General features: G+C 44.8%; 1 protein-coding gene across 1 annotated transcript; it reads right to left on the reverse strand.

Moving 5' to 3' along the window:
- Nucleotides 1-13,323: 13,323 nt before the first annotated feature.
- Nucleotides 13,324-19,666, reverse strand: LOC137606403 (histamine N-methyltransferase-like). Its single transcript, XM_068331651.1, is given in 6 exon segments — nt 13,324-13,650; nt 14,235-14,384; nt 14,495-14,625; nt 18,411-18,518; nt 18,978-19,030; nt 19,530-19,666. Coding segments are annotated over 6 exon segments (906 nt in total).
- Between the last annotated feature and the right edge of the window lie 7,464 nt (nt 19,667-27,130).

A 27,130-nucleotide genomic window follows, 5' to 3' on the forward strand; every position in this document is an offset into this window, starting at 1 on the left:
CCCTGGAGGTGGTTTAGTTGTTGGCAGGCAATTATGCCTATTGCAAACACTGCAGTCCTGCAGTTCACTTTTCACAATTGTTCTCATGAACGGATGCCACCAGCCACAGAGACGTCTCAGTGTTTCGTCCGTGCCTACGTGGCATGGTCCATGGGCTTCTTGAATCAAAACTTTCAATTGTTTTTGAGGCGGCACAGGTTTACCTTCTTTGTTCCAGATTCCTTCATCATTCTTTTCACCCCCTTTTGCCTTCCACAAACTCCTTTCTTCTGGGCTAGCTTTCACCTGCCACTCTCGGATCACATCATTCGTTATTTTGCAATCAATTTCTTTGTCACTCACCGAGAGTTGGAGTGCTGGCTGATAACCTGCCACCTTTTTAGCAGCTGCATCTGCTGCGGCGTTTCCATTTGCAATCAGGTCATTTTTTCTGGAATGACCTGGACACTTGATAACAGCAACAGCTTTTGGCAACATCAGCATTTCCTGGAGATGCATTACCTCTTTCAGGTGTTTAATTGGACTTCCTGTTGCTGTCTGATAATTGTTCCGTTGCCATTCACTTAATGCAGTATGTACAACCAAATGAGCATAAGCAGAATCAGTGTAGATATTTACAGTTTGGTCTTTTGCGAGTCCTAGAGCTTCTGCGACTGCTAGGATTTCAGCTCTCTGTGCTGACTGTGGTCCGTCCAGTCTGACTTCCTTAACTGTCTCAAAATCGTCGTTTTGATGTTGAACTATGGCAAAACCTGATTGCAGGCCATCCATGCCTTTAAAACAACATCCGTCGGTGAACAACGTCATGTCGGGGTTAGTCAATGGCTGTTCGTACAAGTCATCTCTGAGTTTTGTGTCGTCTTGGACTTTTTCTGTACAAAAGTGTGGGGTACCTTCAATCAGACCATCAGCCATATTGATCCCTTCATGGATGAAGATGATGTGTGGTTGAGTGATGACCGATTCAATCTTGCGTTGGCGTCCTCCAGTCATGGTGAAGAATTGGCTTGTGATGTATTGGACAGTGCTGTGTCCAGTTCTGATGGTCAGTGGATGATGAAGTACCACGTGGGCAGTTTTCTGGACCAACCTAGCTAGTGCTGAGGCAAAAGATGAACAGGGCGTTTGGCGTTTTTCATAATTGTCCAATGGTGTTGAGACATACATACAGACGTTTCGTTCTCCTCTATCCCCCTTTTGAAAAAGCACAGCAGAAACACTGCTTGCTTTTTCAGCCACATCGAGGAAAAACATCTTATTGTAGTCAGGAATGGAAAGAGATGTAGCAGAGGCCAAACATGCCTTAAGGTGAGAAAAGGCAGCATCAGCGTCCGGAGTCCAGGCCAAAGCGGCTGAAAGGTTCCGCATGCCGACTTCCTTGACCATAGCACGGAGAGGATGCGTGCACTCTGAGAAGTCAACAACATGATGGCGAGAGTAGTTACACAACCCCAGAAAAGCTAGCATTTGCTTCACGGTAGATGGACGAGCAGAGTGTAAAATGTCTTCTCTGTGCGAGGAGGAGAGGCCTGTGCCCATCCGGGATACACAGCGACCAAGGAAAGAGACTTGAGTTCTGGCAACTTGAATTTTGGATTTAGAAACTTTAAGGCCTACTTCATGGAGACGAAGGAGCAGAGAGTGAGTCGTGTCCAGACAGGATTGCTCTGATGGAGCCGCAACCAGGAGGTCATCGACGTACTGGACGAGGAGCACACCGGGCGGAAGAGACAAAGGTTTCAGAAGCTCACGAAGATGGACGTTGAAGAGACCAGGAGAAAGGAGGAACCCCATGGGCAGACAGTTGTAGGAGTATCTCCTTCCATCCCAGGTGAAGGCCAGATAAGGTTTCATGGATGGATGAAGAGGAATACTGAAAAAAGCATTAGCCAAGTCGATGACAGTGAAGTGAGTGTGAGAGGGCGACAACAGTGAGAGTGCAGCATGAGGGTTCGGGACCGGAAGGGTGGGAGTGGTGACTGCAGCATTTATAGCTCTCAAATCATGGACCATCCTCCATTTGCCTGTACCTTTCTTTTCTACAGGGAGAATGGGTGTATTAAAAGGAGAGCTTTCAATTAGAGCAAGCACACCAGCTTCAAGCAACCCGTTTATGGTCTCAGTTACACCGGCCTTACCCTTCGCAGGAACCGGATATTGAGGAACCCAAATGGGACCCGGTTTCATTTGAAACGTGACTGGCGTGACGTCACAACGACCGACATCCGTAGGACCCTGGGTCCAGAGGGAGTCGGGAAGAGAGTCAATCAGCGCAGGTGCCAAATCGCTGTCGGATGTTTCTCTGCCATGGTGCCTGTCCAGGACGCTGTGTTCTAGGACGGAAGGGATCACAAATTCTGGAGACAAAATGCTATATGAGTCAAGAGATGCAGAATAGTGCAAACCAGAGTAGAATGTCGGCTTCCAATCATCAGCATCGATGCAAGCTTTCACGAAGGGACCCAGATCTTTCTGTGTGTGTTTTGGGGAGACAGCCAAGGAGACATGAGGATAGCAAGGCGGCATCGAAGGATCTGGAGGATCATCCATACGATACCACTTCTGCTGTTCGGGCGTCAAGGATACGGCCCAAGCCACACCCTGAGGTCCTACGTAGAGATCTTGGAGAGAGAGATCCCACGGGAGTCCTTCCACCTCCTGGAAGGCTCCCAGGAAAATTGTGTCTTCCATCCTGTCATAATACAGAGTACAATGCAAAGCGTCAGAGACCAGATCATAGGGGCGTAGGTGACGGACCCAGGGCGACCACTTTGTCCAGAAAGTCTCAACAGGAGTCCACTGTCCAGCATCAGTGTCCATCACAACCCAAAAGATGTCAGCATACATGCACACCACAGCAACTTTGGCATGTACCGGAAACATGGTGTTGACGGGGTTGGTGGCAGACAGGCACAGTCGGGATGATCCATCCGGAAACATCAGTTGCAGGCCGTCGGCAGAACACTTTATCAAAGGACACAACTTGCACATTAAATCACGCCCTAAAAGATTGGCAGGGCTGGAGGGAGCCAGGATAAAGGAGTGAGTTAATAACTGGTTGTGTGCAGAAACCAAAATGGAGGAAGTCTTTGGCAGGGCAATTTCTTCACCCTTGAACCCAACTAAAGGAATTACGTCATTGGTGACATAGGCGCCAGGAGGAAGCCGTTGGATGGTGGAATAACGGGCACCAGTATCAACCATAAAAGGAGTTGACACTCCTCCTACCGTAATGGTGATCATAGGCTCCTGCATGCCTATGTCCGTGGGTTCAGGGCATCTTCATTGTGAGAACTGTTCACCAGGGGGCAGACGCTGGCGATTCGGGACGGGCGAACCTTGGTTGGAGTCCACTGGGCGGCGCTGTTGGTACTGCTGCCGATCTAGAGACTGCCACCGTCCCATGTCTCTGCCACGTCCACGAGGGCGTTGGAATCCACGACCACGCCCCCTAGGTGGGGGCCTCTCGGGGCAATCTTTGACCCAATGACCTTCTCTGCCACAGCGGAAACATACGTAACGTTGAGTGTCAGCCCCACCCCAAGATCGTGGCCCCGACTGATACATCATTCTATCTGCATCATCAGGTGGAAGAGCAGAGGCAGGAGAGGAAACAGAGTCCTCTTTCTTCTTGATGTCCTGGATCTGCATGACGGTCAATTGAGAAACAGCAGTTTGATGTTTTTCTACCTTAGTATCTTTTTCTTTGGCATGTCTCCTCAGAAAGTGTCTCAGGCAGGAACACCACCGGTCATCCGTCATTTCAGCCAGATCTGGTATGTTTTCCATGGCGGTAACCACTGTTTTGGGAATCCCCTTCAAAATGGAAGCTCGAAAGACTGAGTCATGGAAAGGCGAGGTATTATGTAGAAAACCTGTTTTAATGTGATATTCAGTTTTGGCCCGATCAACGTAAGTAGTCGCGTCCTCTCCAACTTTTGGAGTGAACACCATGTCATGGACAGCACACAGAGGCAAAGGGAAATGTGCGTTAAGACCTACGTCAATGCGGTCCAAATTTTCGTGGTCTAGAGGTTCATCTTTAGCCATACGACCCACCCCTGTTTCCTCTAGAACCTGTGGTAAGATAGACAAAGGACATACTTTAGTTAAAATCATTTGCATGTCACCACCACACAAGTCGTGGCCCATAGCCTGACGCTGCACGGATGCAAACCAATTGCGTCCCCCCGATGAAATAGGTGGCAATGTCTGAAGCATGGCATTGAGATCTGCTGCAGGGAAAGGGCGGTAGACGGCAACACGCCGTCCGGAGTTGGGGTCCACTGTATCCATCAATGGAGCTTGTACAGCGGCTCTGGATCGAGTCACAGGTCCCTCTGAGGTGGGCTGACAGGGAGGCGGGGTTGGAGGCCGGGGAGGGAGAGAAGGGAGGGGAAGAGCGGAGACAGGAGGTTCCGCTGCTGGAGGCCGGGGAGGGAGAGAAGGGAGGGGAAGAGCGGAGACGGGAGGTTCCACTCGGGAAGAGAGGCGACAGAGCTGTTCCTGAAGTGCAGCCACCTGTTTCTGTAAAGTGGAATGTTGTTCGTTGTCAAATGATACCTCATGATGTTTGAGTGACGTCTTGAAGTGTTCCTCCGCTTCTTGTTCTGCTTGTAGGACCCTCTGACGGAGTTCGTCTCTGACGCTGCGGGAGGCATTCCCTCTGCGCAGCAGCTCCGTCTTGAACTCACTCAGGGCAAGCCTCAGGTCCGGATAAGTTTTACTGGTCCTGAGGATTTCTTCAAACTCATCTTTAAGCTGTTTGTTAGCTCGTTCACAGGGCGCGGCCATGATTCTGACATGTTCCGGTACCACTTTTACCTTCAGTCGCGGGTGTGGGCGCGGATGGGGCGGTCTGATCCATGTGCAGTTTCCCGCTGGTGATGTTCCAGACTGATGCCTGGAAGTATAGTGACGGCGGGTCTGGTTTGGTCTGAGTCAGAGTCAGAGTCTGTTGTAATTCTGCATAAGGATTACTGGCAAACGGGTTAGTTTTGGAAAAAACAGATGCAAAATTCTCCCCCAGATAAGGAGGCGGGTCAGGATTATTCCAAGCACACTTTTCTTTGACCTCTTGTCTACTTACTCTGACTGATCCTCCCATTGACAGCAATCGTACATGTGACTTAACTTTTTCCACCTTTACATATGACTCTCGTGCCCGCCTTCCTGGAATACTGATTCTATTTGTTGCAGAGACAGTTGTGGCCAGTACATTTAACTTTTTAATGCATGCTTTTTCAACCTCTTTCATCAGTAAGACGAATGATTTTTTGGATGTTAGCGGTGGTAACCATCCTTTTTTACAGCAATCTTCAAACCAATCTTTCATTTCAGACTCCGTCTTACTGCGGATCTTTGTGGGCAGTCCCTCGGATGCCACTAAAATAGCAATTTTTGCTTGATTTTCTAATGGTGCACCATCTGGGTCGTCTGGAATTAAGTTCCAGTTGAACCAGTCTGTTTCCCGATCGAATTCACCTTCCATTGTAAATTCTATTAGGCCTTTTCCCAATTTAGTTAAGAAAATTCGGCGTCGTTTCCTCCGAGAACCTCAACACGGAACTCAGTATCACTCGACCCACGATCCCGGATCGTTTCACTAATATTCCCAGACGGGCGTCCCAGACGCAAAATCTCTAGCGCGCAGGATGTCCCAGACAATCCTCTCAGTCTACTCAGTTATGGAAGAATTTACCAGACGTTTTTAGCCAATAGTTTGCTTTAACCTCTACAGCCTAATGTCATCAGCTGGGGCAACCCCACAAACTCTTTGAGCGACCGCAGTATTAAAACAACTAGGTTTGAACGTCTGTAAACCTAGTTGAGTGTTCTTACTGTAAGAATAATTTAGGTGTAAGAACCACCAGACGCTGACACAAAGTATAATTAAAAGACCGATCAATCCAAACAGCGTCCGGTTTGACATTCACAAAAAGACGTCTATTAAATCAAATCACTGGTGTTCGAGTCAATGATTCTAGAACGTTTTCCAAATAGGGAAAGACAGATTTTAACCTTATACTGACAGGCAGAGACAAGGCCCTAAGAGGCAAAGTTCCTCTTACCTTACAAGTCGGGGTACCCTTTGGAGTTGTCTCTGTCCGGCAGGAGTCCAGCCAAGATCACGTCAGGGTCACCAAATGTTGAAGTGGAGCCAAATAATATGGTCCTAAAGACCCTTGGTCCTCCAGCTTCGTGTTCGTTTTCTCTTGGTTGTGGACAATTTCTGAACAGAGTTAAATAAACAAAACACTCAGTGAAATGTCGAAGCTTCAAAGTTTATTTTTCAATTGCAAAGAGAATATTCTCGGCACTTTGTCTCATGGGAGATTACTCCCTGCAGAGTGCGAGGATGCACTTGCAGCACATGGATTTTATGCACATCAGAAGGCGGGGTTCACCTGGTATCACAACAGCTGCAAGATAGCAGGCAAGACAGTGGGTTACATTCAGGTGATGTCATGATGCCCCAATTATCTGAGAAGAAAGAGGAAGACGGCCTTGCAGACGGCCTGGCAAGAGGTGATAAGCAGACAGGTCATGAAAACTATCGTAGCTATACGCCAATTATCTAAGAAGATATACGCCAATTATCAGAGAAGAAAGAGGAAGACGGCCTTGCAAGAGTTTCTGCTCGACTAGCTGTGCAAGCAATTTAGCATAAGTCAGCAGTTCTAACTGTCACGTGATGTGACCTAAGATGAACTTTAAGCTCAGTAACTTTCCACAGCAAAATAACATAAAAAGATATAATTCCAACATAACATAAAAAGATATAATTCCAACAAAGTGAAGACAATTACCTTGCCAGTATTTGAGGCAGCCGATCATTGATAAAGTTCTTCATATTCTGAAACTCGTTGCAGGTCTCCAAAAATAGGTGGTGTGACTTATAATATCTGTTATGATCACTTATCAGACTTGTTAGTGAAGATGCCATGGGTAGTTATCTGGCAAAAAAGGCAATAATAATGAATAAATGAGGCAAAATAAAAAGATCTTCATATAAGACGTGATGTTTAGGTCACATTTATCATGTAATTTGATTCTGTAGATTAAAAGCTGTATTTAATTTGGCCAATTGAAATTGTCTTTCATATGTTTCCTTAAATTATTTTATACTCACATACTGGCATAGCTGAGAATGTGTCCACAGAGATCAGCAGTCTTTCTCAACAATCCTTCCCACATCAGTGCTTTAAGTAAGGAAAGTAGAAATAAAAACTGATAAGATAAAAGACTGGTGTAGGATAAAAGACAATTTTTTAACTCTTGTCTTATTGCGCCACTTTTATTTGTCATTAATATTGACTGAGAGGAAGAGTCAACAACCGTACACAGAATTTTCAAAATCGTATTTGAACTGTGGATATTCACTGAGGAGTGTGTTTGATCCAAAATTATTTTTTAACAAAATTTAAAGAGAAAAAGTCTTCAATGCATGAAGAGACCTTCAAATGGATTCACTAATGAGGCAAACATAACTGTCGCTTTAAATTCATTTAGAATAGAAAATTCTTTTTGTCCACTGGGGGAGGACTGTGTGCATACGTGAACAGGGGTTGGTGCACAAATAGTGAACTGGTTAAGAGCCAATGCTCCGAGGCGATAGAACATGTGACTGTTAAATGCCGGCCGCACTATCTGCCTCGTGAGTTCACGGCGGTGTTCGTCACCATTGTTTACATCCCGCCGGGTGCTAATGCTAACGCTAACGGAAACGATGCGTTATGTGAGCTGCACGACACCATCAGCTCACTGCAGACCAGGCACCCGGAGGCGTTTTACGTGGTAGCGGGGGACTTCAACCACATTAAACTGATGGACACACTGCCCAGTTTTTACCAACACGTCACCATACCCACACGTGGGGACAACACGCTGGACTGTGTATACACCAACCTACGCGGCGCATACAGGTCCCTCCCCCGACCACACCTGGGCCTATCAGACCACATCTCCATCCTGATGGCTCCAGCATATCGTCCCCTGGTGAAATCCCTCAAGCCCATGAGGAAAACTGTCACTGTGTGGCCCCAGGACGCGGCCCCGGTGCTCCAGGACTGCTTCCAGCACACAGACTGGCAGATGTTCAGGGAGGCAGCCACACAGGGGGGAGAGGTGAACCTGGAGGAATACACTTCCTCTGTCCTCGGGTTCATCTCCAAGTGTGCGGACGATGTGACCAACACCAAAACGATCACCATCTACCTGAACCAGAAGCCCTGGCTGAATGCAGAGGTGAGAGCTCTGCTGAAGGCCAGGGATGCTGCTTTCAGGACGGGGGAGGCAGGGGCACTAAGGGCAGCTCAAAAGGTCCATGGCCACCTGACGTCAGGGGACCCACGGAGAATGTGGAAGGGCATCAAGTGCATCACTAACTTTAACACCAGGAATGCACAGGGCCCGACAGACCCCTCCCTAGCAGATGCCCTCAATAAATTTTATGCCCGCTTTGAGGACCCCAACATCCCCCCAAGAACCAAACTAACACCCCCCCCCCGACGACACGCCCCTCAGTGTGACCACAGAGGATGTGAGGAGGACCCTGCAAAGGATTAACCCTTGCGAGGCTGCAGGCCCCGACGGCGTCCCAGGGAGAGTGCTGAAGGACTGTTCCCACCAGCTAGCAGAGGTGCTAACAGACATCTTCAACACCTCACTGCAGCTAGCAACGGTCCCCAGCTGCCTGAAGTCCGCCACCATCGTCCCGGTCCCCAAACGCCACTCGGTGAAGGAGCTGAATGACTATCGGCCGGTGGCCCTCACCCCGATAGTCATGAAGTGCTTCGAGAAGCTGGTCATGGCACACATAAAGGACTCAATAGACTTTACGGTGGACTCCCACCAATATGTCTATAGGAGGAACTGCTCTACCAACGACGCCATCTCCTCTGTGGTCCACACATCCCTCACCCACCTGGAGAGCAAGGACTTCTACATCCGCCTGCTCTTCCTGGATTTCACCTGTGCGTTCAATACCATCATCCCCCAGACCCTGGTGCAGAAACTGTTAGAGCTGGGACTGTCTGCCACCGCAGGGAACTGGGTCCTGGACTTCCTGGCAGACAGATAACAGACTGTCAGGGTCAACAACATGATCTCCTCCCCGATCACCCTCAGCACTGGCTCAGCCCCCTCCTGTTCACCCTACTGACGAATGACTGCTCAGCAAATCACCTGAGCTGTCATATTGTAAAGTTCGCAGACGACACAGTAGTGGTGGGACGCATCCAGAACAATGATGAGTCCAAATACAGAGAGGAGGTGGAGCACCTGGTGCACTGGTACAGACACAACAACCTCTGCATCAACGTGGGGAAGACCAAGGAGATGGTGGTGGACTTCAGGCGGAAGAGACACTCCCCTCCCCCCCTGCACATCGGAGGAGCAGCTGTGGAGGTGGTTTACAGCTACAGGTACTTGGGGGTTCAACTCACTGAGGACCTCACCTGGAGCTGTAACACCTCCTACCTGCTAAGGAAAGGCCCACCAGCGGCTTTACTTCCTCAGGAAGCTGAGGCGTGCTGGATTGGGGAGTGTCGTCCTGAAGGCTTTCTACTGGGGTGCGATGGAGAGCATCCTCACCACCAGCATCACCGTGTGGCACGGCAGCTGCTCTGCAGCAGACAGGAAAGCTCTACAGAGGGTGGTGAAGGCTGCACAGAGGACTGTAGGGGGTGGCCTACCTACCACCACAGAAATCTACACAAGTAGGTGTAGAAGGAGGGCCACCTACATCATGAGAGATGTAGGTGGCACCCACCCAGCACACAGTAGGTGGCACCCACCCAGCACACAGTCTTTTCCAACCCCTCCCCTCAGGCAGGAGACTACGGAGCATCCGGAGCAGGACCACCAGGCTGAGGAACAGCTTCTTCCCGGAGGCTGTTAGACAGCTGAACTCCTGTGGTGCTGTGTAGTCACCCTCACGACGCCCCGAGTGTCACCACAGACACACGGGGATCTGATGCAATATGGTGCTTCATCAGGTGCAATGGATGGAGCACCTACATACTTACCCACATACAGCTGCTACACTATAAATAGACTTTGCTGTTCAGAAACTTTTCAATTTACACTTCACAATTTTTAACTTTTCTGTGTTCTCTTATTTATCTTACATTTTTAACTTATCTTTTCTTAACTTATCTTATTTATCTTATTTAATCTTATTTATCTTATTTATCAACCGGGCTTACTGGGACCTTCAGAGACATATTTCGTACTGTCATATCGTCAGCCCAATAGCATATCTGCCTAACTCATTTTTTCCAGGTTTTTAGAAAAGAAGAAAGTGATAGGAGTGATAGTAGAGTTAGGCCAAAAAATGAGTTAGGCAGAAATGCCAATAGGCTGACGATATGTAAACGTGTGTCAGCATGACAATAAAAAATACTCTGATTCTCTGATTCTGACTCTCTGAAGTTTTTGTCCATCATGCTCTGGCATTAAGTGTTCCTTTAGGACATATTTGCTCTGATATTGGGACCATACAACCTGCAGTTACCATATTGAACTTAAAACTTTTGATAAATCTCCCCCAATGAGAAAATAAACAATAACTTTGTTTGGCAAAACTATATCTCCTCACATCACTGTAAGAAAACCTGCAACCAGAAGGGAGCCAATAGCATCAGGGCATTTTATTCTGAGTTAAATATTTAATCTGATCCAAAAGACAAACCTATTTGATCGAAGCTCCTGGCAGCCAGCCAGCTTCTGGATGAGGAGATAGCCCAACATGGTCAACTCTTCACTCCAGTTTAAATTATCCTGCTCGGCTGTAAGTGTCCCCACCTGAAGCATTTGGTCTCCTTTAGGAGACAGGTTATGATGGTCACAAAAAAGTGAAGAGCGACACTTTACATTGGTTTTTACAGTCGACAACTTTGAGTATGCAGTTCATGTTAGGAGGGTATGAAGTGCTTCATTTGTGACAAGAAGGGACAGCTCATCTGCTTCTTTCTTGAGAAAGAGGGAGAGAACCAGCCACCAGCTTCTGCGGAATCGGTAGCTACAGCCACTGCTGCAGAAAACAGGAAGACTCCAGTGGACTTACACATCTGTATCAGTTTCCAGTGCACAGTTTTCAGTTGGAGGTCAAAGTGGAGCTTTGCTGGTGGACCTCTTCTGTCGTCATCATCAGAATGACATTCCTAAACCTTCTGTATTAGACAACTTCACCTGCCCTATGCCAGATTTTCAGGCAAGAGGCTTCTGGTTTATCTTCTTATATATAAACTTGGATCGTGGGTCAGTCTAGATTTTTGGAACCAAACTGGAATTGAGTTGGGTCACTAATTTATCAGACATGAAGACACCACAAGTCTTTGGTCGTCAGATACAGTACCTGAACAGGGTGGTCATTTGTTCTAGAAATAGGATAATACAAAGGTGTCACATTTCTTCCATTCCACACATAACCCCTTGGATATGTTGAAGCAGTGTTGAGGACTATAACTGCTTTTGCCATGCCTGATTGGACTATCCCATCAAGAGAGAGTTTCCAATGGCAAAATGTACAGTTTACAACAAGCATTCAATGCCAAAGGTTGAATGACACACGGTGTAAGCAGATATTTTCAGGTGGGATCAACATCTACTGACAATAACTACAAATCACTCATAGTGACGGACATTGCAGAGCTAATTCTATTGGATATAAATCATTTTTGGCGGCATGGTGGCGCAGTAGTTAGCGCTCTCGCCTCACAACACGGCGGGTCCGGGTTCGAGTCCCGCTCTGTGCGGAGTTCGCATGCTCTCCCCGTGTCTGCGTGGGTTCTCTCCGGTTTCTCCGGCTTCCTCCCACCTCCAAAAGTATGCGCTTCAGGTTGATTGGCCGGTCCCAGATTGCCCGTAGCAGTAAGTGTGTGTGTGCGTGTTTGTATGTCTTTGTGTGTGGCTTTGCGGTGCACTGGCATCATGCCTGGAGTGTCCCCCACCTCACCCCCTATGCCAGCTGGGATAGGCTCCAGCTCCCTGTGACCTGCTATGGTGGATACAGCGGTGGTACATGACAATGAATGAATGAATGAATGAATAAATCATTTCTCTCAAACTTGATTCTTCTTTCTGTGCTCTTGTTTTGTTAAAGTTGGTGACAGATGAAAGATCATCGGATAAGTTTGGGTTCTGGTTTTATAGCTGTCATTAAGTTTCTAAATATGACAAACAGTTGCTTGTTTTTAATTATGAATGTGGCACCATTTACTGTCTCCAACAGAGGGTGCTCATGCTTGCTTTTCAACAGGAGGCTCAGACAGACGTGCTCTGTTGATGTTCACAGAAAAACACAATCATGTGATTTGCAAAAATGTGAACTCAGAAACATTTTAAGGTGATCACTTTATCCAAAGTGAAAACCTGAGTAAAAACACCTGCATACATATCTGTAAATATCTGTAATAAAAGGCTTTTTTTAAATCACAGGTCAAATTTATTAGACATTTAGCATGGTAATGATGGTATATTTAGCGACCAAACATGATTACAATAGCAAGACAATGTCCTGTAATCTAATTACAAACTAAATGAACTAAATTTCTTTCACAAATTTTTTAGGTTGAAGCCACAAATTCTTTGGCATTCTCTAACTATGCTATCCAGGAAAGATGGTAGTAGTGCTTCTGCATACTGTGCAGAAAACTGTGAGGCTAAAGTCCAATTGTCTGAGGTTGGTGGGGTGACTGTCCGTAATGCCTGTACAGAATCTGAATAAGATGCATTAAGTCGTTAACAGCTTAGATTTGTTTTCTGTTCGAAGTGAACTGACTTAAGATGATCAGTTCATAGTTGCCATTCATTAAAATGTTGCTGTTGGACTCCACACTAAATTCTGGACATTTAGTGTGGAGTAAACCTACTTATTAATCACTAAATTATAAATTTTTTGAAAATATGATAACAGATCATTTTGATAAGACTTTTGGCATGGTGATGACATTGCATTTATACTCATGCCAAGTAAAAGGTAAGACAGGAAGGATTTTTCTTTCAAATATGATATTGCAATAGCCATATCATATGACATGGCAGCACAATAAAGATATTGTGCTGCCATGTCATTGCTACCTGGACATGTTGGTTTTTCTAACTTTTTTTTTTTTTTGCGTGAGCCACAAATGTATTGACAAAATCATTCTATTCTATCCAGAAAAGCTATTTCTAGTGTTTCTACACACTGGAAAATCTATGAGAGGCTAAAATCCAATTGTCTGAGGGTGGTGTTGCGACTATGTCTGTTATGTCTCTTTGTATAGAATCTGAATTAGATGCATTGAGTAGATGCAATTCTTCTATTTGTTGTCTGTCTTAATTGAGCTGCTGTAAGACAACTAACTCATGTTTGGAGATCATAAAAACTTTGCCGTTGGACTTCACACTAACTTCTGGGCTGCGAAGAAACTCCATGAAACCAGCTCTTTGCTTCGGTGAGGCTGTCTTACTGAAGTGCAGCACCTGAGTCAAAAAATCAATCATCATCTCTCCTTCCTCATCTCCCTCAATAAAACACTTTGTGATGTCAACTTGAGCTGGCAGATCGTAGCTCAGGTAGCTCACTCCCTTGGAGTCCAGGAAAGGTTTGATGTTGTTGGTGGATCGGTTTACTTCGAGATGATCACAGAAGTGGTTTTGCATCTTTACAGCAACCGACTTTTCTGAGATAGATGAAATAAATAAAAAAAAGACGCAGAGTCAGCTGTCAATTGATTTTGTATCAAAAGTCAGTTTTAACATGGGGTAAATAATCAAACAGCTGAGCCAAAATTATGTCTCGGGAAACATGAACAGCTTACATGAATATCCTCAACCACAAGGTGATCAAATCAGTAACTTTACCACTATCTATGTCTAACCTGCCTCAGCCTTCTTTTCAGTCAACCCTGAGTTATCAACTTGCAGCGACTCATCCCAATATGTGAGAATTACATAATAATTGTGTTTATTTTAACAGCGAGGAACTCTATTAAACCAATTCTGTTAATTAAGATTATTTATAATTAAAGTTTCAGTTGTGGATATTGACCCCAAAAGAGTCAATATCATTGGAATGAACAGTAAGACAAAAATACAGTCCCAGTTCATAATTCAGAACTGGGACCGTATAGCAGAATCAAACCTGGAAGTAGAATTTTAAATTCTAGGTAACATTAAACTGTAATAACCAGGTTTACTTAGGGACAGCTGTACTGTGAGGTAAATGGGGACATGCCCCAAATGACAATTCTAAAAGTTCGTCCATCCATCCATCAATTTCAAATAACATTAATTCACTTACCGGAAAGTAAACTGAGGAGAAGTTGGCCATTCTTGTTCAGGAGACTGTGGAAGAAGTTGACAGTGTCTCCAGGATCCTTCACAAAATACAGCATCTGTTGATTTTTGTCACAGACAATGATTGGTAACTCATGTGACTATATTGATAAGAGATTTGATGTGATTAACTAATGGGATTAATTGTTGTAAAAATTGCAAATGAAACCTGAAACATGAGAATCAAGTCAGCCTTCTCAGTCATCTTTTTCTCTTTCCACTGCTCCTCGAATTCTTCAGCAGTCATCTTGTTCCAGTTAAATTTGATGTAATCCAAGCCTGGAGTCTGGGACACCAAATCTGCATCAACAGATGCAAAACAGAGTGATGGAATATTCTGTACCGTATTGGCCCGAATATAAAACGACCCTCTCTTGGGTCTGGCCTTGGCGTGGCGAGGGGGCTTGTGCGTTCCAGGGACCCCGGAGAGCGATACCGTCAGTAGCTTGCTCATTCTAGGGTCACCCATGGCGGGCCGGTCTCCAGGGTAGGTTCCAGACAAACAAAGACCCAGCGCTTCGGCACGCTGTGAGGTAGCAGCCCCACCAGCCGACTATCCTGTGGAGGGCTAACAACCCACCCAGGAGAAAGCCTTTGTTACGAAACCAGAAAAAGAAGCCGGACTGACCAACTCGATAACGGACCCCAGCCTTCCCCTGACCAACGAATACGGATCAACCTTCACCGTAGGACCCATGTCGCCACATGGAACATCCGGACACTCCTTTGCCCTGGAGCTGCCACTATGCTGTCCCGAGCACTCAGCAACTGTAACATCACCCTAGCAGGGCTCTGTGAAGTACGATGGCAAGGCAATGGTGAAACAACAGCAGGCGACCACTGCTACATCTGGAGTGGCCCTGAGAGACGGACAGGCCTCTAAGGCGTGGCCAAAGGCCCTTCGTAAGTGCCTCATCAGCTGGACTCCTCTGAGCGACAGACTGTTGTTAGCTCGCTTTCTCCACCAACACGGCAAGATGACGGTCATTGTTGCCTATGCTCCCACCGATGTCGCTGATGAGGATGTGAAGGACGCCTTCTTTGACCAACTCCATCAGGCTGTTGGCCAAGCCCCACCACATGATATCACCATTATTTTCACTGACGCCAATGCCGCTCTTTCCATCAGTGATCGGTGCACAGGGTCAGCTTTTGCTGACAGGCTTACAAACGACAACGGTCACCGCCTTCTCCTTCTCTGCCACCACAACAACCTCTGCGTCGCTGACACTTGGTTTCCCCGAAAACTAATCCATCACATGGTACAGCCCAAATGGCAGAACCAGGAAAGCGTTGGACCACATCCTCATCTCCCGATGCTGTAAGTCGTTGGTCACCAACTACCGTGTGTACAAAGGAGCAGAGCTTGGCAACACTGACCACCGCCTGCTGGTGGCTCAGCTTAAGTTAAAGCTGCGAGCCAATCAGCACACCAAGACTCAACCTCGCCTGGACTCCTCCCTACTCAATGATCAAAACATTGTCACTGGGTTCAGTTGCTCCATCCGCCGTACCTTCGATGACCTGACCACTGACAAAGTGACGAACTGGCAGACCCTCAAGGATAGTGTCATCCAGTCAGCTCATAATGTCCTTGGATGCTCTCGTTCCTCCCCCAAAAAGCCTTGGATATCGGAGAGTACACTCCACATCATCGATCGGCGGCACCAAGCCAGGCTCCAAGGCGACCTGACTGAATACCGCCGACTGAACCACCAGTGCAATGTGGCCATAGCTAAAGACAGGGATAAGTTCTGGCAAGCACAAGCTGACTCCTCGACTCCGCGGCCAATACCAACAACATGAAACGTGTCTTCACTCTGCTGTGCCAAGCTCAATGGCCCACGCATAAAGACAGCCCTGGTTAAAGACTCTGATGGTAACATCATAACAACAGAAGCAGACTGCCTCGCGCGCTGGAAAGAGCACTTCAGCCTCCTTTTGCAGCACAGTTCCACCCCAACTGATCCCACTATCATCGCGGCTGCAAACACCACAGTCCCTAGCGACACCTGCAGTACAGATCCCATCACACCCAATGAAGTCAGAGCTGCTCTGAAAAAACTCAAAAACAGGAAAGCCCCTGGCATCAGTGCAGTAACTGCTGAGATGCTAAAATCTGGTGGTGACAGTCTTGTTGAGTGGCTCACCCACACCTTCAACCATGTGTGGGAGACAGAGAGACTTCCCAGTGACTGGACCAGAGGAGTCATCCTACCCTTCTGGAAACATAAGGGTGACAGGCTAGTCTGCAGCAACCACAGAGGCATTACACTTCTCTCCATCTCCGGCAAGCTCTTCACCAGGAACTTGCTCACCCCTGCTCTCCCAGCCATCAGAAGTAGCCGCCATCTCCAGCAGGCTGGCTTCATGCCTAACCGCTCCACCACAGACCACATCTCTGCCGTTGGCATGCTCATAGAGAAGACCCATGAATTCCACAAAGATCGCCAGCTATACATCGGGTTCATTGATTTGAAGGCGGCCTTTGATACTGTCTGCCATGCCTCACTCTGGAAACGACCTCGAGGCATGCCCCGCACCCGATGGCTTGACGTCATTGCAGGCGACCTCTGACAACAGGGAGTCGCTGTGGAGGATGCAGAGCAGCTGGCACAAGACCGCCAGTATTGGAAAAAACTGACTCATCTGGTTGGCTCAACGCACAGGGACGGGACACCCCCCATCGCAAGAGCCCTACTGACTGACTGATTATAAGACGACCCCCCCTTTTTCAAGACTCAAGTTTGAAAAAAGACCTTTTGAACACCATATACGGAGGGAGTTTGGTTCCGTCTGCGAGGCAGGCTAACATGACGGTAACGCGGCTCTTCTCATTTCCAGTGGATTTTATAATAACAGATTTCTCACCTTTCTTGTGTACAGTGACAGGTGTTGGCATGTCAAAAAACACAGGTGTCTGATCAGCATTGCCAATCTGATCCGGTGGGTAAGAGTGCTTTTTCCTTAAGTTGATCACATAGCGCTGAAAAGACATTTAGCTTCCCTCCAAAGTCAGAGGGCAGGCGTTGGGATAGACTTGTTCTGCGTTGCAGCGTTAGTCCGTTACGCCACATCATTCTTTTAAACCAGCCGAGGCTTGCTTTGAAGTCAGCGGTGCGTATGTTTAGCTCTTTGGCTATTTCCACGGCCTTGAGCTGAAGGACAGCTCTGCTGATGGGCATCCCGTCCTTTCGCTTCTCGTCCACATACGCGCACACCCTCCTGTCGAGCTTTTGGAAACGGCCGCTCTAAGGACCACGGAAAGCTTTTCTCTGACTGAGCATTTTTTAGGTGATCTTTTTGAGCTCTCCATCTCCGTACATTACAGTCTGTGACACCATATTCCACAGCCGATTTGCAATTGTTTGAAGACTCTGCCTCATTTATCACCATTATTTTGAAGTTTGCATCAACATTTCTCCTCAGCTGCTGGTTAACCTGGCCGATCTTCGACCCACTTTTCTCCAGATTGTTGCTACGTTTCTCCATTTTCAGTTATCTCTTATTTTCTTCTCTTTTCTTTCTTACTGCTATTTTTATTTTTGTTATCCGTGACAGGGGTTCACTTTGGCCTGGGGAGTTCAGTTCAGCATTCGCTTTAAAGATATCTGGCGCCATCTAGCGTTATGAATGGGTATAACGTCTAGACCCCGAATGAAAGAAGAACCCCACTTTTTCAGTCTCATTTCAATGCAAAAAACACCATCTTATATTCGGGCCAATACGGTATTTAACAATGACGTTTAAACAGCAAATATCAGAGTCTATTGCTTTTGTAACTGAGTCAACTGTGATTACACATTGATCCTTTAATCAATGTAAAAATGATTACAGGATTGTTGTGGGAAATGTTGTCTAGTGTCACACTTCTTAACTTATGTTAACTGATAAAAGGCTTTATTCATGTATGTGTCAATCTACATAAGTCGAACATTATTACATTCCCTGAAATCAACAGTAGGTGCATCATGGTTTGAGGTGCAGCTCCATGTTTCTCATGTCCTTAACAGTAAAGAGGAATTTGCCATATGTCGAGTGCAATTTTGTGATATTCAAGATCCATATTCATTTATAGTGAATACCTTTGTAGTTATCTAGCTGTTGAGGAGTTGGCTCTATCACCACATTATCTACAGTCATCTCTGGGTACTTCTGATGGAGTCCAGAGAATATCCCAAGGTCAACCTCACCTGCCGGCCAAAAAAACAGTTTAAAGCACCCATCTTGAAAAATCTTTGACCAACAGTGATCCATTTCACCCAACCCTAAATGTGAGTACATTAAGTCAATGACATTGGATAGTTGACCCTCTATATCAAACTGTGTTGCAGACTGGCAGAAAAAAGTCTTATAGCAGTTATCAGTTTAACAAGAAATGTTGCTTTTTATGTCCATAAGACTAGTCTGAAATAACAGCTAAATTCAAATGAATTGGTTACCAGAAGATATTGAAGTCATGAGCAAATTAGTGACTTTGCTTACAACTCCAGTCAAACATTTGTCCAGGAACTGTTTATCTGTACTTATAAATGAAATCAATCAGAAATATTATGTCCATCTGTAAGCTTCTCATTTTTACTGCTTGTTAATGTCTCACGGGGGTCATAAATACAGGGGTCATAAATGTGTTCTACAGAATCTCTTTTTACCATTGCCACTTCCAACTCCAATGACATTCAGATTGGACTTTCCATTCACAGTCCTGAGGAAAAAAAACTGAAAAATTAGTTGACTTTCATGGCAATCATGCTTGCATCAGAGCTAAAGGAACTTATGGAGTTCACAATGTGGACTTTGTGTTGAGGCAAACACAAGTTCAGGTGATGGGACACAAACGTATGATTTGAAAAGGGTAGATTGAACAAACTATTTACCACAGGACAAATTCATGCAATTCATGAACAAGTGGTGCTGTGCCAAAGAAAGAAGCAATGAATGTTAAAGGGAATCCAGATAAACAAGCAGATCCTCTCCACTCCTCACTCGACTATTTGATAAAGACTATCGAGTGCCAATTGCCAATATGTATAAATAACACAAAATATTGTATTTTGTATTTTCTGTACTTGCTTTAGTGGTCAGATTCAGTTTGGAAATATTGGCAAACAGTATATTGTATCATTTTACAGCTTTTAACTGTTATCGACGCTATTCTATTCAAGTGTCAGAAATGTGGCTCATGAATAAATGTAGAGGATTACTTAGCCAATATATCCGGGAGCTGATTTTCAATGAAGTCCAACATCATCTGATATTCATTGGAGTGCGACAGATAATATTGTAAGCATTTTAGGTACCAGTTCCTGTCACTGAACAGAGTTTTCCATGATGATTCCATGACGGTTATCTTACACACACACACAAAGACATAAAAAACATTAGTCATTTTCAGCTACATTAAATACAATACAATAAAGGTACCATTATATGTACAATTGTGCCCTTTGTCTCCACTTTCGGTCCAAGTTGATGATTTAGAGAAAATCATCATGGGTGCTTGGATATTGGCGGCCCGTCTGAACAAGCCCAGTGAGTTACTTTTTTGATCTTCTGCTTCTCTTTGCCATTTTGGAAAAGCTTGCCAATTCATCTTGTCCTTCTTTCCCTCTTGTCTTTCTTCCAAAACCAGCCTACACCTTTCTAAACGCTCCGTGTGTCTATTAGTGGAAAAAACCTACCCTGGGTGATATGACGTACTCTGCACTCCTTTTATAGTGGTGTACCTTTCTCTGAGTCTCCTAAAGACTCCTGTTGGAAGTTAACCCTTGGGTCAGCAGGACATCCATCCCATCCTCTTTACCAAAAATATCAGAAAATTCTTCCATGTTATCGGACATGACCTGATAGTGGGGTACATTACAATCTGACATGTTAAAAGTCAGCGCTGCTCAGCACTCATTTACCATGTGTTTCTGAACTTCTGTTTTAATGGTAAAGCATAACCAAAGTCAGAGGTTATAAATTTACCATGACTTAAGCCTTGCATCCATTACATCTGATTTGTATTTCATATGAAACCGAGATACTCCCTGCATTTCATTTAAAAATAACAATTGAGACATAGAATAGAATAGAAAAGAATGAATAGAATTCCTTTAATGTCATCCTACACTAGTGCACAACTATTTAGTCAAGTACAAAAACAGAACACACAGCATGAAACAAGCAATTATCAAAATATATTTACAATGAGCCGTTTAAGAGTGTATGAATGTACCGAGCAGCAGAGGAAAATGTTGTAGTTCAAAATATAAAAAGTGTAATCAGCCATGCCTGTTTGACTGAATCACTTGATTTAGTCAAAGATAGGCTAACAATTGTATTTTTAATTCTGACTCCCCCATCTGTTTTACAGTCTAAAAAGTGCAATACATTACATTCTTATCTAGACACGTGCTGTTTCAGTTATGGATTGATTTGAAAAAAGTTTTACTTACATGTTGGTGTCGATTTGCATCTAACGAGAGCTGCAGTGTGGCATAAAGAAGTCTGACAGCTTTATTTAAAAGAACAGGTAAAAGGGAAAAAAACACAGGATAAACCCATCCAATGAGAAAGAACTTTAACACACTTTAAACAAACGCCTCATTTTGGAGACACACGTGGAAAGAAATTGAGCTCCTAGAAGGAATATTTAACAATGAAAAATTATTTCTTCCAACTATCAAGTAATGACTATAGAGAACTCTGAGATGTCAAACTCAATGGAAGAAGACAACATAAGGAAAAAAGAAGTTTACTGTTTTGGAAAAAAAATCATTTATTCAATGTGTACTTCTTAAATTAATTATGGGTATGATTTTCCCCCAATTTAATGTTTTTAAATATTTAATTTTTGACATGTGTTGATGATTTGTGTGAGTTGACCACATCATGATGATTTATCCTTGCTGAGTTGCATTTTACCCTTTTTTTTGTGGGGGGGGGGGGTTAAGTCTATAAAGGGGCTTTTTTGGTCTGTTTTATGAGAGTTGGCAGGATAGATGTTGTGACAATGGTGGCAGTAAAAAGCCTAGATGAGTCTCCTTAATCCTAGCTTGAAGTTGTTAGTTGCCCTTAGTAAAATAAGACTGAACTTTAGTGATTCCTGTGGGAATTATTTTCCACTCTAGCTGTTATGTTATTATTTGCTCTGTGTGTGTGTATGTGTGTGTGTGTGTGTGTGTGTGTGTGTGTGTGAGTGTGTGTGTGTATATATATATATATATATATATATATATATATATATATAAAAATATGTCCCTCTCACCCTTGTGGGGTGGTATCTGTGTGTCATCCTCAAGCTCGGGTCCTCTACCAGAGGCCTGGGAGTCTGAGGGTTCTGCGCAGTATCTTAGCTGTTCCTAGGACTGCGCTCTTCTGGACTGAGGCTTCAGATGTTGTTCCAGGAATCTGCTGGAGCCACTCTTCCAGTTTGGGGGTCACTGCCCCAAGTGCTCCTACTACCACGGGGACCACATTAACCTTAACCTTCCACATCTGTTCCAGCTGTTCTTTCAACCCTTGATATTTCTCAATCTTTTCGTGTTCCTTCTTCCTGATGTTGGCATCAGCTGGAATCACCACATCTATCACCACTGCTCTCTTCTGCTCTTTGTCCATCACCACTATGTCCGGTTTGTTAGCCAGTAGCTGTTTGTCGGTCTGGAAGCTGAAGTCCCACAGGATCTTAGCCTTGCCGTTCTCAACCACCTTCGGTGGTATGTCCCATTGGGATTTGGGTACTTCTAGTCCATACCGGGTACAGATGTTCCTGTACACTATCACAGCTACTTGGTTGTGCCTTTCCATGTATGCTGAGCTGGCGAGCATCTTACACCCTGCTACCACATGCTGGACTGACTCTGGGGCTTCTTTACATAGCCTGCACCTTGGGTCAGATCTACTGTGGTAGATGTTGGCCTCTATTGCCCTTGTACTTAGGGCCTGTTCTTGTGCTGCCATGATCAGTGCCTCTGTGCTGTCTGTCAGTCCAGCTTTATTCAGCCATTGGTAGGTCTTCTTGATATCAGCCACTTCCTCTATCTGACGGTGGTACATGCCGTGTAGGGGCTTGTCCCTCCATGTTGTCTCCTCCTCCTCCTCCTCCTCTTCAGGTTTCTGCTGTCTAAGGCATTCACTGAGCAGTTCATCTGTTGGGGCCATCTTCCTGATGTACTCTTGGATTTTTGATGTCTCCTCCTGGACAGTGGCCCTGATGCTCACTAGTCCTCGGCCTCCCTCTTTCCGCTTAGTGTACAGCCTCAGGATGCTGGACTTGGGGTGAAACCCTCCATGCATGGTGAGGAGCTTTCTTGTCTTGATATCTGTGGCTTCTATCTCCTCCTTTGGCCAACTTATGATCCCAGCGGGGTATCTGATGACCGGCAGTGCATACATGTTGATGGCTCGGACCTTGTTCTTGCCATTCAGCTGACTTCTCAGGACTTGCCTTACTCTCTGGAGGTATTTGGCTGTGGATGACTTCCTTGCGGCCTCCTCATGGTTGCCATTAGCCTGTGGGATTCCAAGGTATTTGTAGCTGTCCTTGATGTCTTCTATCCTGCCCCCTGGTAGGTTGACCCCTTCAGTTCTGATCATCTTGCCTCTTCTTGATACCATCCGGCCACATTTGTCTAATCCGAATGACATCCCTATGTCGTCGCTGTAGATCCTGGTGGTGTGGATCAGTGAGTCAATTTCTCGCTCATTCCTGGCATACAGCTTGATGTCATCCATGTAGAGGAGATGGCTGATTGTTGTCCCGCTTCGGAATTGGTATCCGTAGCCACTCTTTGTGATGATGTGACTGAGGGGGTTCAGGCCTATGCAGAACAGCAGTGGTGATAGTGCATCCCCTTGGTATATGCCGCACTTGATGTTAACTTGGGCAATTGGCTTGGAGTTAGTCTCCAGGGTTGTCTTCCACTTCCCCATTGTGTTCTTGATGAAGGCTCTTAGTGTCCTGTTGATCTTATACAGTTCCAGGCATTCCAGTATCCACGTGTGTGGCATTGAGTCGTAGGCTTTCTGGTAGTCAATCCAGGCGGTGCACAAGTTGGTCTGCCTATTCTTACAGTCTCTGTGTACTGCTCTGTCCACCAGTAGCTGGTGCTTGGCTCCCCTGGTGTTACTACCAACTCCTTTCTGTGTCCCACTCATGTATTGATCCATGTGCCTACTCATCTTAGCGGCCATGATGCCTGTACTGAGACAGGTTATTGGCCGGTAGTTGGATGGGGTAGATTCCTTCTGTGGGTCTTTCATGATCAGGTTCAGTCAACCATTCTGGGTGCGTCCCATCCCTTAGCAGCTGGTTCATCTGTGCTGCTAGACGATCGTGGAGTGCTGTCAGCTTCTTTAGCCAGTATGTATGGATCATATCGGGGCCCGGTGCTGACCAACTCTTCATCTTTGACACTCTTTCTTGGATGTCTGCCATTGAGTTACTGGTTCTTGTTCTGGGAGGCAGCTGTGGTCAGTCCTTAGGTCCACTAGTCCTTAGGGCATCGGTGTTATGTGATGCTACTCTTTCCCATATGCCCTTCCAGTATTTCTCCTCAGCTCTTGGTGGGTCTGGCCGGATGCTATTTCCCTGCCATATATATGAATAAAATCTGATGAGAAATTTGTTACCGGAACAAGACACACATGGACAAGGGCAGAGAATACGCAATTGTTGGAATGCAACGATACGAGTAATCCCGGGAGAGGGGATATATGGGGTAGATGTGGGACCAATGGGTGCTTCAAAACCCACAATCAAGGTTAACAAAGAAACAGCTGTTAGGCCAGTGTTCCAATATCCGTAACCGAAAACTGTTATCACAACTAGAGATCGATGAAATACTACAACAATGCTACGGTAACAGGGAGCCAGGATGACAGAACCTGATATTGGAAGCAGCACCAAAACTTTCTCTCCAGGTTGGAATTCTCTGAAGACATAATTTTTTCCATGATGAGATTTCATTTTGTTTGGCTTTGTGCCAGATTTTCACGGGCTGATTCACATGCATTACCGAAACGTTCACAAAAGGAGCAACTCAGACAACCATTTTACTTGAAGAAGCCGGAGAGGACCACGCACAGTGTGGCCGAAAATCAGATTGCGAGTAGAGTAGAGTAGAGAATAGACTTAAACTTTATCCATCCCTTAAGGAGGTTCCGTCAGGGAAATTAACTTCTCCGTCGCACTACACACACTTCATCCCACTCTCTGTTTGGCTCAAGACAGAACTTACGCAACATAGATTTTTACTTTTGTGGAACCTCTCAAGCACACCCTGACTCTGGTAAGTAAAGGCTGGACTTTACATGTTCAACTTTTAACTCTGAGGGTTTTAACTTTTAACTCCGGTCATTACCTGAGCAAACACTTTCATCATGAAGTTAGTACCTTGATCACTTTGAATATCCAAAAGCTATTGAGTCGATCCACTGGACGATCCACTGGACGTCTTAACGTCCAGTGGATCGACTCAACAGCTTTTGGATAACCATGACCTGGATGACTGAGAACCTTCACAGACATCACTTTGAATAGTTTTAAGCAACTCAAAAGTTGAGAAAAAGTTGAGTACGTTTTTTCAACACCCAGATGGCCAACTAAGCTGGAATTATGTGCTAGACTGAGGATGGGTAGATGGTCGTCTTTTGGCACAACAGTTAACAATAAAAATTAATTTTCTATTCTCAGTTAAACTCAGGATTTAACTGAGGATAAAAACATCCAAAAGCAAGGGTAGGAGATCTTTGTTTTGCCTGCTGGGAAGGGTGTTTTTTTAATGAAAGCCGCAAGTGACTGTAATTTCAATATTTAATATCGGAACAAAGATTGTTTTCACAAGGTAACTCAGCAAAAGCAAAAAAGAAAGAATACTTATTCATTTTAATAAAGGCCCATCAGCTATTGAAATACATCATTTACGAGACACTGCCACTGTCTACATGCTTGTACTTGACAGGTGGGGAACAAGTATAGAAGACAAGACATCTGAAGGCCTGAAAATCCCGCTTCAGCTACTGGATCTAAACTTTTGACAGCTATTCTGTCTGTCTTATGTGCCACACTCTGTCTGGCTTCATTCAGACTGGCAGCCAAAATCTGAATTTTGGACATTTGGACGATGCATCTCAGTCTAAACAGCTCCAATAACATAACTATTCATGACGCGCCGCAATAGCCAACGCGGTTAAGGAGCGTGGAAGATGCCTCAGTTCCAACGCCGTTGCCATGGCAACCTCTCAGATCGGCCAGTATTGTGTCCCATTCAACAACTCGACACGATTCACTTTCACATAAGTTTGATGACTTTGTCCTGGATGACTGAGAATCCTCACCAATATTTTTGAAAATCATTAGTCATACTTTGATAGCCAAATTTGGTCCAACAAGTTATTCTTTCATGCAACTCCAAGACGCTGCAAGGCAGGGATGTCAGAGTCAAATACACAGAGCCAAAAAAAAAACAAAATTTGCTTCAAGCCAAGGGCCGGGCTGGTTTAATGTTTATTACAGCATCTTGAAATGATTGCACATAGCGTATTGAAGCAAGAGTGTAGATTACAAAATATTTAAATGAATAAAGCATTATTTTCTTATGGCTCTGTCAGTAATTTCAAGTGAAAATATTTTTCAACAGCTACACAGACAAAATTGATTTTTCAAAGAAAAATCATGTCTTCATCTGTTTGTGTCTGAGAGGATTGATGGTGCCTTCTTAAACTGTATTCTTTCATTATAGCCACACAGAAGAAGTATACTTTATTCATCCCCTTGGGGAAATTTGTTATTTTTCCATACAAGGTTAGTTAGCATCAGGGCTTTGAACCGGTTCATGGAAAGAAAACCGGAAACTTTTGGTATTTTGTTGAATAAATTTGGTTCCACTTCATGATTGTGTCTCACATGTTGTTGATTCTTGAAAAATATTTTCAGTTTGTTATCTTTAAGTTTGAAGCCTCAAATGTGGCAAAATGTCAAAAAGTTATTGTGGGGGGCCAATACTTTTGCAAGGCACTGTACCTTGGGATACATTGTCTGGGGTCTCACTTCTGAACTTATGTTTGATCAGTGGTACGACCATGACTCCATAAACAAGTCAAGAAAATAAAAGGCTTTATTCCTGCATGTGTCATCCTACATAAGAGGTCAGAATGTCATCTGTTTGCTTCATGGTTGTCATCCACATCCTGATATGTGATTTTCATTGTGTTTTGTTTTTCTCTTTGTTTTTTTTAATGTTGCCTGGATTTAAGTCCTAAACAATAAGGGGCCATTTGTCATGTTTTGAGAATAGTTTTGTCGTACTTTTGATGTTTGTCCATTTAAAGCACATACCTTTGTAGTCATGTAGCTGTTGGGGGTTCGGCTCTATCACCTCATTATCTACAGTCATCTCTGGGTACTTGTGATGGATTGCGGAGAACATTTAAAGGTCAAGCTCACCTACTGGCAAAAAAACAGATAAAGCACCTGTGTCTTGAAGAAACTTTGACTAACACTGATCCATAACACCCAACCCAAAGTGGGAGTACTGTACATTATGTCAGTGACATTGGATGGTTGACCCTTAACAGATATATTGTCTCTGTTGATTTTGTTCTATTTCAAAATGTGTTACAATCTGGTAAAAAAACAAAAACAAACCTTGTACCTGTTATCAGTTTAACAAGAAATATTGCTTTTATGTTGATAAAACTATTCTGGAATCACAGCTTAATTAAAATGGTTTAAAGAAAGAAGTAACCTGAGCAAAAGCTTGTCCAACAAATGCAACACTTTGCAACTTCAATTAAGCATTGGTCTAGGAACTGTGTA

Source organism: Antennarius striatus, chromosome 13 (assembly GCF_040054535.1).
Source record: "Antennarius striatus isolate MH-2024 chromosome 13, ASM4005453v1, whole genome shotgun sequence".
Taxonomy (NCBI): domain Eukaryota; kingdom Metazoa; phylum Chordata; class Actinopteri; order Lophiiformes; family Antennariidae; genus Antennarius; species Antennarius striatus.